Here is a 14,616-nt window from a genome sequence, read left to right as displayed (position 1 = left end):
GGGGCCAGGTCCTTGGACAGAGTCGCCCCCCGTACATATTCCCCAAGGCTCACCTGCCAGAGGGCAGCTCAAGTCAGCTGTTCTCAAAATTCTAGGTATCCAAGGGGTGGGGTGGGGGCCTCCCCTCTCCCGAGGGCCTCCCACAACTAAGCCCCTAAGGACATAGAGCCTCAGGCGGAAATATATCAAGCAGCAGAAACTCACAAAGGCCAAGGCATTCTCGTTAGGGAACAGGGGGAAGCCTACTCTGGGGGGTGACAGTCATGAGGAGGTGACACAGGCCCTGCTGCCCCTGAGCTGGCTTTGCTTCTCCTCCAGCCACATCCCCTTTCCTCCCCAAGTTCCCTAGACCAGGCTGCTGGCTTGGCTTCTGCTGCTCAGGACTTCCTGCTTGTAGTTTCAGCAAAGTGATGTGGTTCCCTCTAGGGCCGCACACAAGCCCAGTGCCAGTAGAAGAGGCCAAAACAGCCTCCTTTAACTTGGTGCTGAGCAGTGTGAGGGGATTTCAGTGATTCTCAGCAAGGAGGAAACTGGCTCAGAGGGGTGAAGCGACTTGCTCAGGATCACACAACATACATCAGGTGAAAAAACTAACTCAAGTCTGAGATCTCCAGGTTCCCTTTCTCTGTCAATTCCAAAAGTGCTTTTTACAAAACAAATCTCCCAAGATTCTTCTTGGAAAGAAGGAGGAAGGGTGCTCTGTGGACCAGTAAGTGTGGGAAATACTCCAAGTGCCCTTTCCCCTCTGAGACAGGCACTGCATGTTAGCACATTCAAGGCTCGGAGAAGGCCTGCAGCAAAGAAGCCTTTGCCCAGTTCATTCCCAGGGAGCCCCTTTTCTCAGATCACCAGCTGATACCTGGGCTTCCTTCCCAGGCCAGGCTGGATCATCTGATGCAGAGGTAGCCCAGGACCTGTGTGGTCCCCACCACTGGCCAAGGTTTTGGGGCCCCTACAAAATGGCACAGAGGTGAGAAGTGTAGGCCCAAAAAGGAAGACTGGAGGCCAGGAAGTGTCCACAAGTCTAACACTGCTGGTCCTGGTGACTGCCAGAGGCAGGAACTCTCCAAAAACAAGGCAGTTGTAAGAGACAGGCTTTAAAATCCTGTATCACCTCATTTTGCTTTTCCCAGACAACTGGTGTTAGATACTTGACATGGAGCCTTTGTAATCAGGTAAATGGAATACTCAAAGTGGGTGAGACTGCAGCTCCTGAGTTGATTCTTCCCCTTACTAACAGGTCAGGGTGCAGCTCTAACACCATTTTATAACACAACAGTTCCAGTTTCCCCTGACCTGAGGCTCCCACTGGTATTCAGTATGGTTGTGTAGAGGTTCCCCCTTGAAAATAGGCCTCCCTGAAGACACTAATCTTGGCTGTGGCTGTTTTCAGCCCCTAGCTGTGGGGTTCCATTTGCCTGCCCTTCCCTGACCCTTCAGTGGCCCTTCCCCTGTGGGGGTTCAGGGATCATCAGAGTTATGATCCCTGTGTTGCTCTGGTCCCCAGTGGGTACAGTCTTGGCCTGTCCAAAGTGCAGGCAGTGGGTCAGTCATGAGTCCCAGGTTTGGGTTGCTGGGATAGGACCAACTGCGTGGAGCTAGTTAGGAGCAAGGTGACTGGGACACACAACAGGGGAGTGACAGCTGGGCAGAGCATTGCCCAGCCCCTGCTGGGTGCGGGGCCTGTGTCCTGGCCCTGTGTCCTGCCATTGAGGAAAGAGGCCCAGAAAGGGGCAGCCACCCACCCAAGGGCACAGACAACTGGGCCTGGAGTCCAGGTTCCTGTCCTGGGTGGTCAGAAGCCGGAAGATGTAAGGACCTGTGTAACTGCGGACTCACGCATAAGGGTCCCAGAGGTGGGGACACGTGGGGCTTGGGCCTCAGGCCTGAGCATACTGGGGTCCTATAAGCCATAGGCCCTGTGAGCCCTCTAGATGGTGGAGATCCTATCCCACAGCCGCCGAGCTGGGCCTGGGCTGGACATCTCCCCGCATCCTGGCCGTGTAGATGTGCCCGGTTGGTGTTAGTCACTGTCTCCGCTCCCGTTTCCGGGCCTCTTTGCCCAGATTAAGCGGCCCACGGCTCCGAATGGTCCCGCAGTCTGAGGCGAGGAAGCGAGGCTGGCGCGAGGTCTTGGAGCTAGGTCTCAGCCCAGGGCCTGCCTCCCACCCTACTTCTGCCGCTGCGCCGCTGCCGCGCTCCTCCGCCCAGGATCCCGCTCCCACCCCGGCTCCCAGGACTCGGTGAGGAGGCTCCGGGGGGGCCAGGGGCGGGGCTTCCCTGGCTCCGCCCCCGGCCCCGCCCGTCGGGGAAAGTGAGTTGCGTGGGCGCCGCGGCGGGGAGTGAAGAGCTCAGAGAGCCGAGCGGAGCAGAGCTGCGAACGGCCGACACCGGGTGAGTGCCCCGGCCGGGGGTGAAGAGCTCCCAGCTCGGCCCGCCACCCTCGCTTCCCTCTGCCCACTCCCCGACCCCGGAAGTGGGTCTTGGCGCCCCCACCCAGCTGGGTTAGTAGTTGCAGTTCAGCCCGCCGGCTCACCGGCCCGATGGGTGTCACGCCGTGCGGGGGCCGCAGAGGCGACTAGGAGGAGGAGGAGTAGAATGAGGTGTTAATAGCCTGTAACAGCAATTATTGAGCTCAGCTGTGCCAGGCTTGAAGGCCCTCAGAACTTTCTCTACTGCATCTTCCAGGGAGGGAGGGACCCATTTTACAGATGAGGAAACTGAGGCCCACCCAACTAGGAAGAGAGAGCTAGAGGAGAATGCAGACACACTCCTCCAACCCCGCTCATCATGATGGGCCAGGGGCTCAGAGGAGAGATCTGGTGGGTTTCTGGAGAATTTGGCCTTAGCCTCCAGCCTCCCAAGGGACCAGGAGGAGGAGAGGGGCACAGAATGTCTAGAGTCTGGACTCTGAAGACCACAGGACTGAGGCATCTTCATTTGCTCCATAAATGTTGCTGGGGTAGCGCTGGGTTCAGACAGGGGCCAGGGAGGATGAGGGGGAGGGGATGAGCAAATGGTCCCTGCACACCGTTGCTGACCACAGTTTGTCTCAGCCGAGGGAGGTGCCCAAGCCCAGGGGCCTGTGAAGCAGGGATTCCAGGCTGGAGTTGCCACAGCTACTGCCCCGGCCTGCTGCCCCACCCAGATTCCCAGACTCAGGTCTCTGCAACCCCCCATTTGGCCAGACCAGCCTTTTGGGGTGTTCAGGGCAGAGAACAGCCCTCCCCTGAGCATATATGTGGGCTGAGACTTCCAAACCTGCAACCCAAGGGTGTGGCTCCTTCCTGACTTGGCCATCTACTGATCAATGTATAAAACAAGGCTACGGTGCCGACCATCCCCCCCACCAGCCCAGGGACTGCTGTTAGATTTAAATGAGGTAGTATGGGTGAAGGGATTACATGGAGGCCCTGGTTATTTTTACCTTCCCACCAGGTCCTATCTCTGCTTGGGTGGTCAAGTCCCATTCACCCAAAGAGGAAGTGGAGGCCCAGAGAGGGTGAGAGACTCCCTCAGGGTCACACAGCTAATCATAGCTTGGCCAGGGGTTGGAGCCCTTGTCCCTGGCCCTCTTGCCCACCCTTCCCTGTTTAGGGCCCAGTACTCCCATGGCCTCCAGCTGTCTCTCTCCAGCTGTCTCTCGGCATTCTCTCTTCTCTCCTGGGCCCAGGCTGGGGAAGGGGCTGCATTTCCTATTTATACTTAAGTAAATGAGGCCCAGGGGAGGAAGTGACCAGCTAGGTGGGCCCCAGCCAGCCCAGGTAGCAGTTGGGGCACTCTGGCACCAAATGTTCACCCTCAAAGTGGCCCCCTCCCCCTGTGCCTGCCCCCTCCCCCTGTGCCTGTCTCCTCCCACCTCGGTTTGAGAGCTAAGGAAACTGAGTCCCACAGAGGGACGTGGCTGGCAGTGGGCCCCAGAGCAGAAGCCATGGAGTCCTGGCTTGTGGGCTGGGTGTCTACAGCCCGTTGGAGGCCCCTGGCCCTCCCCTGCTGGTGTTTGAGCAAGGCCAGGCCTGGCCCTTCCTGCCCATTTCACAGTTTCCACAGTTTCACTTTTGTTATTTCGACACCTGAAGGGCTCCTCCCGCCCCACCCCTCAGCGGTGGCTTCCAGGCAGTCCAGGCCTCAGGGGAAGGTCCCTCTTCATCAGCGCCCCCTGCCAGTCCTCTCTGCTGGGGTCCTGGGGAGGCCCCCACCCCTCAGCACACACAGATGCCACAGGGAGGGAGGAGGGCTCTGGCTGCCTGTGGAGACAGGCGGACATCAGCCCTGATGTTCCTTGTCACAGATGCTTTGTGGGGTAGAAAGGAGGGCTCCTGGCCGTGGTGGTCAGGAGGCCATTGCTGGAGGTGACCTTTGTCCTGGGGCCACTGTGGGTGTATAGGATCTCCGGTGAGGGCAGGTCATAGAGGAGGGATAGCAGGAGCAGGGGCCAGATGTGAGAAGAGCCAGTGTTGCCAGGAGCCACCAGGGGTGGGGGGCAGGGGTCTCGGACAGGGCAGAGCCAGCTGGGAAGGAGCTTGGAGCTGGACTGTGGTTCTGGCTGTGGGGTCAGCCAGGCCAGGCTCCACTCCCAGCAGCACTGCTTACTTCCTGTGTGACCTCAGCACCCCATTGAGCCATCCTGGGCCTCAGTTTCCCCATCGGTCAGGTCGGGGTGGTAGCAGTGCCTTCCGGGATTGTGTAAGCACAGAATTCCTACCCGGTAGGGAACTGCCCGTGACCCACCTCAAACTAGACTCCCGCCCCCTGCACACCCCCAGGGCCATGGGCTCCATGTTCCGGAGCGAGGAGGTGGTGCTGGTCCAGCTCTTCCTGCCCACAGCTGCTGCCTACACCTGTGTGAGCCAGCTCGGGGAGCTGGGCCTTGTGGAGTTCAGAGACGTGAGTGGGGCCGGGTGGGCATGGAGGAGGCCTCGTCCTTAGGTGCCTCAGATGGTGGACCATCTCCCCACTACTGGCCCCTGGCTCTGCTTGAGTCCTGGCAGCGTCTGCCATAGATACTCCGCTCTCAGGAAGGCAGGCTTTACTGCCCTATCCTGGGTTCACCAGGCCTCCTGGGCTCCAGGTGGGGGGCCTCCTTGGCCCCCGGCCTAGAAAACTGACCCCTCTGTGTGGCAATCACAGCTCAATGCCTCCGTAAGTGCCTTCCAGAGACGCTTTGTGGTGGACGTTCGACGCTGTGAAGAGCTGGAGAAGACCTTCAGTGAGTTGACCCCAGGCCCACACCCCAGGCGGGCTTCCTGGAGGAGGTGCCAGTCGAGCTAGGACTGAAAGGAAGCGTCTGGGTCACCCAGATGGAAGGCAGAGATGGGAGGTCCAGGCGAGGCCCTGGAGAGACAGGACAGCTGGGATCTTGGGGTGTTCTTCCATAGGTTTCTAAGCAGGGGAGAGGCATGGACAGGACTCTGCAGCAGATGGACTTGGGTGGGCAGAGGCCCAGGAACTAGGGTCAGGTACCCTCAGGAGCAGCTCCTTCTTGGACCAGGGCAAGAAGGACCCTTGCCCTGGGTCCTGTTCTGGAACCCCCCCCCCCCCAGGAGGACCCTGCAAGGTGGGAAGATGGAGCATGTCTGTTTAATGGTTAGCTTGACTGATAGGCTTTAAGTAGTCAGGCAGGTACTGCATGGACCTCAGTGCAAGCTCTCATCCCAGGCCCTGCAATGCTAGGGCTGGTGCCGGAGACCACTGTGGGACCGAGGCCTGAGGCCTGGAAGTGACCCAGGGACTTGGGACGGAGATGGACTCGAGCTCAGAGAGAGGGGAGTAGACCTGCAAGTTTGGCCTGGGGTTTTTCTGGTATCTTGGACTCAGTGAGTCAGCTAGCTGGTGGCCAGTGGAGTTTGGGGTAGCATTTGGAATCTCCTAGATGTTAGCTAACCCTTGGCTGACAGTGGCCATTAGCTGGTGGTGGCCCCTGAGCGACCTCCCTCTGCACCCAGCCTTCCTGCAGGAGGAGGTACGGCGGGCTGGGCTGGCTCTGCCTCCGCCCGAGGGGGTGTTGCTGGCGCCCCCGCCCCGCGACCTTCTGCGCATCCAGGAGGAGACGGATCGCCTGGCACAGGAGCTCCGGGATGTGCGGGGCAACCAGCAGGCCCTGCGGGCCCAGCTGCACCAGCTGCAGCTCCACTCAGCCGTGCTGGGCCAGGGCCACGGCTCCCAGGTCAGCCCCAGCCCTGGTTGGGGGCGTGCGGGGAGGGGAGGGGTGCCAGGTCCTATCTGGGCCAGGGCTCACGGTGCCTCTCGGCTTCTAGTTGGCAGCCACCCACACAGACAGGCCCTTGGAAAGGACCCCCCTGCTCCAGTCCCCTGGGGGGCTGCACCAGGACCTGAGGGTCAAGTAAGTGAGGGACAGCTTTGTTTTCTTTCCTGTCAGCACAGGAGTCAGCCCGGGCCCCACTCTGACTCCTTGTCCAGTGCTCTCCTGCACCCACCCTCAGATTGTCCCCTGCCTCCTCCCTCAGGCCTGGAATTTTCCTTGCCTATGGGGGATTCTCCTCTCCTGGCCCTGTCTGGTGGGCTCCCGCCTGCCCCATGGGGTGAGGGCAGTGTGCCTGGTTGACCCTCCTGGGCCGGGCCTGCCCGGGGAGGAGGCGGGGGAGGTTGGCGCAGCCCCTGCCCAGCCCTGCCTGGACCCGCAGCTTCGTGGCGGGTGCGGTGGAACCCCACAAGGCCGCCGCCCTGGAGCGCCTGCTCTGGAGGGCCTGCCGTGGCTTCCTCATTGCCAGCTTCAGGGAGACGGAGCAACAGCTGGAGGACCCCGTGACGGTGAGCGGCCTGGGGGTTACTGGGGCCGGGGAGGGGCGGGGGTGCATCCTGGGCGTGGCCTGGACGCCAGGGTAAATGAGGCTTTGCTCCCGCAGGGTGAGCCTGCTACCTGGATGACCTTCCTCATCTCCTACTGGGGCGAGCAGATCGGGCAGAAGATCCGCAAGATCACTGACTGGTGAGCCCCCGAGGAGGGCTGGCCACCTGCTGCCCTTGTGCCCAGGCCCCTGCGTGTCACCTCCACTGAGCCCGCCCTGTCCCCCTGCCCTGCCCCATAGGGTCCCCTTAGATTCAGCCTCTGCACAGCCTGGACTCCCCAACCCCGACCCCCAACCTCACAATACCTCCTCCCCGCCAGCTTCCACTGCTACGTCTTCCCGTTCGCGGAGCAGGAGGAGGCCCGCCATGGGGCCCTGCAGCAGCTGCAGCAGCAGAGCCATGAGCTCCAGGAGGTGGGCGCCTGCAGCCTGGCTGGACCCCGGCCTTCCCCCTGCCCCTCTCCTCCTGACTCCCCCACCACCATGCCCAAGTCCCGCTCCTCGTTCCTCCTGACCACCCACTTTGTGCTCAGGTCCTGGGGGAGACAGAGCGCTTCCTGAGCCAGGTGCTGGGCCGGGTGCAGAGGCTGCTGCCACCCTGGCAGGTGCAGATCCGCAAGATGAAGGCGGTGTACTTGGCCCTCAACCAGTGCAGCGTGAGCACCACACACAAGTGCCTTATCGCAGAGGCCTGGTGTGCCACACAGGACCTGCCCACCCTGCAGCAGGCACTGCAGGACAGCTCGGTGAGCGTCGGGGTCTCCCACCCTCCCTGGCTGTCAGGCCAGGGTCGGTTTTCCCCTCACAGAACATTTCCCATTCCCAGTGCCCAGAACACCGTGCCTTCATGGGGCTTGCCCTCCTCTAGGAGGTCCCCCATGATGGCCCTGGCCCAGCAAGCCCTCTCCCTGCCCCGACTTCCCAGAGGCCCTGGGGTGGGCCTTCATGCCCTGGAGGCTACACTAGGCATTAAAAGTCGGAAATGGGGTCCAAATCTGGGCTCCGCAGGCACTGGCCCTGTGACCTTGGGCTAAGTGGAGGGGGCCTCGAGCTCATCTGTGAAGTGGGTGTGCTGACCCTGCCTCCAAGGGTCACCTTAGTAGGTGCTTACCTGTGGCGACGGGGCTCCCTCTCCCAGGCCACCTGGATGGGAAGAAGGACACTTCCATTTCCCAAATGACTTCTGGTCCAATCTCTGGCTCTCCCTAAATCCCCTAAATTGGAGCAGGTGGGGCTGGTCAGGTCATTCTGTTTCACAGAGAGAGGTAGGGCTGTCCTGGGTGCCCACGGTGCTCCCACGGTGCTCCACATCTCTAGCTGGGCCTGGCTGGGGGGGTCTGAGGGTCCCTAAAGGCCCCTGCCATCAGTCTCATCTGTCCGTCTGTCCCTCTGCCTGCCGGATGCCCCAGAGCGAGGCGGGCGTGAGCGCCGTGGTTCACCGCATCCCCTGCCGGGACATGCCCCCCACGCTCATCCGGACCAACCGCTTCACGGCCAGCTTCCAGGGCATCGTGGACGCCTACGGTGTGGGCCGCTACCAGGAGGTCAACCCTGGTGAGAGGCACAGTCTGCCACGTCACAGGTCTCCAGGAGGCTCAGCTGCCGCCTTGGGTGGAGACCTGGGAGGGCTGCATCTCTGCCCTGGGCAGGTCCTGTCCTGTGACGAGAGGTTGGGATGCTCCCCATCATGCTCCCGGGGCCCAGCAATGGGACTTCATCTTTGCCCCTAGAACGCCTCCCTTGTTAAGCTTACAAGGGAGCCAGCAGAGTTGTGCAAAGAACAGCCTTGCAGTAGGAATGGCCCAGATTGGAGGTCTTCCTCGCCTACCTTGACAAGTTTCTTAGCTTCTCGGAGCGTCAGTTTACTCGTCTGTGAAATGGGGATACTGGTACAGCCCTCAGAGCAGTGTTGGAAAGATTAACAATCGGCAAAGGCTGCAGATCAGCGCACACTCTACCACTGAGCTAGATCCCCCCACCCACATACACGCATTGAGTTTTTTGAGAGATTAGAATTTGGTGCCATTTTAGGTCAGGTGGTCCCAGAAGCAGGCCCTGAGATGGGCACTCTGTTGCAAGTGGTCTATTAAGGGAGGTGCTCCCAGGAGAAACCAGTAAGGGACCTTGGAATGTGGGAGCAGGTAGCGGGGAGAGCTGAGCAGGGCCAGTCTTAGGTGAAGCTTGGCCTCGGCCTGAGCTCGCAGAGAGCTCTGGAATGTAAAGGACACTCCCCATTTTGCCTGCCCATGATTCTGCGTTAGGAGGTGCCAGTCCAGTTAGAACAAGCCTGATCGCCAGGTACCCATGGGCGCTGATCGCCGTCAGCTCTCAGAGCAGTAGCTTTGGGGAGGTGTTAGTTTGCTGGGGCTGCTGTAACAAACCGCCACAGCAGGTTCCACACTGATGGAAGCTGGAAGTCTGAGATCAAGGTATTGCAGGGTTGGTTCCTGCTAGGAGCTGTGAGGGAGAATCTGTTCCAGGCCTCTTTCCTTGGCTGTAGAGAGCTGTCTTCATGTTTGTGTGGCATTCTCCTGTTGTATTGTCTAGTGTCCAAATTTCCCATTTTTGAAAGGACCCGAGTCGTATTGGATTAGGACCCACCCTAATGGCCTAATTTTCACTTGATTACATCTGTAAAGATTGTACCTCCAAATAAGGTCACTGTCTAAGCTATAGGGGTTAGGACTCCAATGTATCTTTTTTGGGGGGACACAATTCAACCCATAACAGGGATGTACATTGGAATCTTAACACCTACAAGAAATTTTTTCCATTTTAATAAAAGGAAACTGAGACCCTAGAGGTTAAGTGAGCAACTCGGCCTTCTGGAACTTGCGCCACTTGCCAGCTAGACTGCCGCTGGGCTCTCTGTGCTTCTGCATAAAGCTCTTCTTGTAAATAAGAATAGCTAGAACTGGTAACTCTGTATTGAATGTTTATGGTCTGCCAGGTACTGTGCATGGATGAACTCATTTATAATAATGACCCTATACAGTGGTGGTATTGTTATCTTTATTTTGCTGATGGGGAAATGGAGGTTCAGAGAGGTTAAGACACTAGCCCAAGGTTGCACAGCTAGTAAGTGGCTGGCTCTTGAATGCAGGCAAATGGTCTGGCGTCCCTACCTGGCAAACACCACCTTCGCATCTCCTGAGGTCCTGGAGTCTGGGTTGGGGGTCTCTGTGGCATCTTGTGCAGGGATGGGGGTCCTGGCTGACCGCGTGGACCCTCTGCCCACAGCGCCCTACACCATCATCACCTTCCCCTTCCTCTTCGCCGTCATGTTCGGTGATGTGGGCCACGGGCTGCTGATGTTCCTCTTTGCCCTGGCCATGGTGCTGGCTGAGAACCGGCCGGCCGTGAAGACGGCGCAGAATGAGGTGAGGAGCGGCGGAGGCTTAAGAGTCCGGGTGCCGTGGGAGGGGGCCGGGCTGGCTCTCATAGCGCCCACACCCCCAGATCTGGCAGACCTTCTTTGGTGGCCGCTACCTGCTCCTGCTCATGGGCCTGTTCTCTGTCTACACCGGCTTCATCTACAACGAGTGCTTCAGCCGCGCCACGGCCATCTTCCCCTCGGGTTGGAGCGTGGCGGCCATGGCCAACCAGTCGGGCTGGAGGTGAGTCTGGCCCTGTGGCCCTGCCGCTGCGCAGCCCCTGAACCCCTGACCAGCCCGCCCCCTCTTGTCACAGTGACGCGTTCCTGGCCCAGCACCCGCTGCTCGCCCTGGACCCCAACGTCACCGGTGTCTTCCTGGGCCCCTACCCCTTTGGCATCGACCCCGTGAGTCCCGTGCCCACTAGGGGTGGTGCAGGTGGGGACATAGGTCTTGGGCTCCCTCCTCGCCCAGCCCCTCCTGAGCCCCAGGCCCAGGTTGGGTGCAGGAGGCATGGGCCCCACTGACCAGGGCCTGCCTGGCAGGGCCCACACTATAGCCACCTCAAAAAGTAGAGAAGCGTGTTGTAATAAGGGCAGCATTCTGTAGCCCCCTCTGTGCCAGGATCCCTTGGAGCCCTCACTGAACTGATTTTATGTCTAGTCCTCGTGACAGCACCATGAGGTGCACCAGCATTGCCCCATCTTACAGGTGAGGAGGCAGAGGTTCCGCACCCAAGGTCACCGAGCTAGGAAGAACTGGGGTGGGGCCCAGGGTGTGTTAACCATTCCTCTCTGCTGCCCCCTGGCAGGCGGACAGCAGATTGTGTTGAGGCCCCAGAGGAGGCAAACAGGCTGTTGCAAGCGACTGGGGTTGGGGGGCCCCCTTCATGACACTGCCCCTCCCGCCACCCTAGATCTGGAGCCTGGCTGTCAACCACCTGAGCTTCCTCAACTCTTTCAAGATGAAGATGTCCGTCATCCTGGGGGTCACCCACATGACCTTCGGGGTGGTCCTGGGAGTCTTCAACCACCTGTGAGGGAGGGGGTCCTGGGGGGTGGGGGGCTGAGCAGGGCCAGGGTAGCCTGGTGACCCGGCTCCCCTCCCATCCCAGGCACTTTGGCCAGTGGCACCGGCTGCTGCTGGAGACCCTCCCCGAGCTGGTCTTCCTGCTGGGGCTGTTCGGCTACCTCGTCTTCCTGATCGCCTACAAGTGGCTGCGCATCATGGCCGCCGGCGCTGCCTCCGCCCCCAGCATCCTCATCCACTTTATCAACATGTTTCTCTTCTCCCGCAGCCCCACCAACCAGCCGCTCTTCCCTGGGCAGGTAGGCTGGGGCAGGGCAGCGGGCCCCCACCGCGCCTCAGGGTCCCGGGTCACTGGGCCACTCGGAGCTGCTGTGTCCTTATCTGAGAACCAGATGCAGGCCTGAGGCGGTGAGATGGGGAGGTCCAGGGACTGCATGTAGCTCTCATCAGGGGTGGCCCACCGTGGGTGCTGGAAGCCTGGGTGCCTTCTCCCCCAGAAGACTCCACACAGAGTGGGTTGCTGGCTCCTTGGACCCCATGAATCGTGTGGCCTAAGCTGGCGTTTGGCTCACAAGGGGGGCCCTGACGCTCGCCCCTTCGCCTGCAGGAGGTGGTGCAGTCCACACTGGTGGTCCTGGCCCTGGCCATGGTGCCCGTCTTGCTGCTCGGCACGCCCTTGTTCCTGCGCTGGCAGCACCGCCGCCACTCACGGAGGAGGCGACAGCCGGTAGAGGCTGGGGTGGGGAGGGCACGGGGGTTGGGCAGTAAGGGTGGCATCTGGGGCTGGGGGCCTTCTGATGCTGCTGCCCCCACCTCCAGAATGAGGACAAGACCGGGCTTCTGGACGTGCCTGACGCATCCATGGCCAGCCAGGGCTCCGATGAGGAGAAGGCAGAAAGCCCTGGGGACCAGGAGGAGGTCGAGGTGGGTGTGGAGCCTTCCCGAGTGGGGGCCGGGGCCGGCCTGGCTCACCTCTCACTGCCACATGTCCCCACAGCTTGTCCTGTCCGAGGTGTTCATGCACCAGGCCATCCACACCATCGAGTTCTGCCTGGGCTGCATCTCCAACACGGCCTCCTACCTGCGCCTCTGGGCCCTGAGCCTGGCCCATGCCCGTGAGTGACCTGGCCCACACCCGTGAGTGACCAGTGGGTGGGCTGGCCATGGGTGCAGACCTGGATCTGTCCCCCGCTCCACACACACACACATGGCTGCTGACCCACACGGCGTGGGCGGGTCACTGCTCTGGGCTTCCGTCTCCTAGTCTGTAAAGGGGTCGTCAGAGGAGGCGCCCTGCCAGCCCACAGGAAAGGAGGGCTTCAGAACCCGGAGGTGGCTGGGTGGGCTCCGCATTGCTCCTGATCCCCAAGGTTGCCTCCTTCACCCACAGAGCTGTCGGAGGTGCTGTGGGCCATGGTGATGCGTATGGGCCTGAGCATGGGCCGCGAGATGGGCGTGGTGGCCGTGGTGCTGGTCCCCATCTTTGCCGCCTTCGCTGTGATGACCGTGGCCATCCTGCTGGTGATGGAGGGGCTCTCCGCCTTCCTGCATGCGCTGCGGCTGCACTGGTGAGTGGTCTGGCTGCTGACCTGGGCAGCACGGTGGGCAGGGGGTGCTTCCCTGACCAGCTCTCCCTTTTCATCCCCAGGGTGGAGTTCCAGAATAAGTTCTACTCGGGCACTGGCTACAAGCTGAGCCCCTTCGCCTTCGCTGTGGAGGATGAATAGTGTCCACCTGTGGCCCCAGCCCTGACCTCACTGAGCAGGAAAGGAATAAAGTGGAGGGAGGCCCAGGAACTGTGTCTTGGTCTTGTCTGGAGGGCCAGTGGCCAGGGAGGCTGGGTGTGAGCTGGTCCTGCCCCTGGGAGCCTCTTGGTTAATGGACACCATGCCAGCCTCTACCCCTGTCTCCCTTATACCTGCCTTTGCAGCTGAAGCTGGTGTGAGGTGTGGGGAAGTGGGAGGCACTGGCTTGGGGTCTGGGGCCTCAAGAAGTCAGGAGAGATCTGCAATGATCTCAGACTCCTGGGGTGAAGGGCAGAACTAGGCCCAGGGAGGGGTGTTCCCAGCATATTCTAGCTCAGAATGAGTGTCTTCTCAGGCTGGGCTGGGGGAGTGAGCTCCCCATACCTGGGGGTATGCAAACTGGCTGTGAGGTAATGTTTGGGATACCCTGGGTGTGGAGGGGGTGCCTGGCATGAATCAGCCAATATGCTCATGTCCTTGTGCTGGCACTGGCCCAGGCACTCAGGATGCTCTGGACCAGAGAGCAGCCTGGGACACCTGAGCCTGACCTGGCACTCCAGTGTGGGGCAGCGGGGTCACACCTGAGGCCACCTCCCTCTGGACAAGGGCAGAGGCTGTCCAGGACAGCCCAGGACAGGCTGATGGTCAGGAAAAGTGCCGAGCCAGGGGCCAGCTTTCCCCCATCCCTCCCTGGGTGGGCAGTCCTGCTCCCCTGAGGCTGGCCTTCTGCAGGTGGGGTGGGAGGTGCCGTCCTGCAGGCCTCTCCAGCTGGGTTTCCCCTGCCCCGGCTGGGAGGCAGAGCCCGTGCTTCTCAGAGGCCTCACTTTCTCCCACAGAGGAGCTGCCAAGTGGTTCTTCCGGCTGGAGGCCCTGGGAACAAAGGCTGCCTTGAAGGCAGAGACACCCTGGGCACAGCAGGCAGAGAGGCCTGGCCCGGCACTGTGGCTCTCACCTGGCAGCTGCTGGGAGGTGCCTGTCCCTCAGGTCCAGGACTGCCCTGCTCAGGGCCCCAGAGGCCGGGTTGGGTTACCAGGGGCTGCATGGCAACCCACGGGCCTGGCAGAGATATGGCTCCGAGAAACGTTGGTCACAGCATCTGGTTAGGAACAGATGAAGCTGTGTGTGTGACTCAGGAGGGCTGTGGATGGGTTGGGACCCAGCCCAGGGCCCCAGGCTGTACCTTCCTGGGGAGTAGAGCTGGGCAGAGAACTGAGGGTGAGGCAGCAGGGAGGCATGGTGACGGAGGAAGCAGACGCTCAGCACCAAGCGTGGCACGGCTTTTGGAGGGAAGCAGGTGTGATCACAGGGAGACACTGGTGGGCCCTACCCTGGTTTTGACACCCGGATGGCTGGCAGCCTGGCTGGACAAGGCTGGTTGCTGGGGAAGCAGCACGTGTAAACACACTGGAGTGGGCACCCTGGGACATGGAGGTCATCAGCAGGAGATACAGGGACAGGGGGACACCTGCAGTGAGGACCAGCCTGATCCCTGCTCATCTCATCCAGGAGGATGAGTGAGTGGTGAAATCCCAGGAGCTCCACACGCAGAGAACCAAAGCGACGGCCAGTGAGCACGTGGGGCAGGTGGCCAAGGGGCAGTGCCACGTCAGAGGGGGAAGGTTTAGAAAGGCCTGAGAGGGGGTTCCGAGCTGACCGTGG

At 60.9% G+C, this 14,616-nt stretch overlaps 1 protein-coding gene across 2 annotated transcripts; it reads left to right on the top strand.

Annotated features, from left to right (window-relative positions):
• The first annotated feature begins 2,268 nt into the window (after positions 1-2,268).
• TCIRG1 (T cell immune regulator 1, ATPase H+ transporting V0 subunit a3) lies at positions 2,269-13,008 on the top strand. Of its 2 annotated transcripts, none has more exons than XM_031448601.2 (20): positions 2,269-2,394; positions 4,767-4,887; positions 5,131-5,209; positions 5,946-6,166; positions 6,258-6,343; positions 6,645-6,771; positions 6,867-6,949; positions 7,130-7,223; positions 7,343-7,555; positions 8,219-8,363; positions 10,050-10,189; positions 10,269-10,426; positions 10,500-10,590; positions 11,100-11,218; positions 11,298-11,511; positions 11,820-11,939; positions 12,032-12,136; positions 12,210-12,327; positions 12,603-12,780; positions 12,861-13,008. In XM_031448601.2, the coding sequence occupies exons 2-20, from the start codon at positions 4,771-4,773 to the stop codon at positions 12,937-12,939; spliced, it is 2,487 nt and encodes an 828-aa protein (XP_031304461.1). In that variant the 5' UTR covers positions 2,269-2,394; positions 4,767-4,770; the 3' UTR covers positions 12,940-13,008. The 2 variants fall into 2 exon arrangements, with proteins under 2 accessions (XP_031304461.1, XP_064348124.1); XM_064492054.1 differs by lacking the exon at positions 2,269-2,394 and adding an exon at positions 2,481-2,504.
• The last annotated feature ends 1,608 nt before the right edge of the window (positions 13,009-14,616 follow it).

Source organism: Camelus dromedarius, chromosome 12 (genome assembly GCF_036321535.1).
Source record: "Camelus dromedarius isolate mCamDro1 chromosome 12, mCamDro1.pat, whole genome shotgun sequence".
Classification (NCBI taxonomy): Eukaryota; Metazoa; Chordata; class Mammalia; order Artiodactyla; family Camelidae; genus Camelus; species Camelus dromedarius.
The sequence above is the reverse complement of the archived record's forward strand: the minus strand, read 5'-3'. Positions and strand labels throughout refer to the sequence as shown.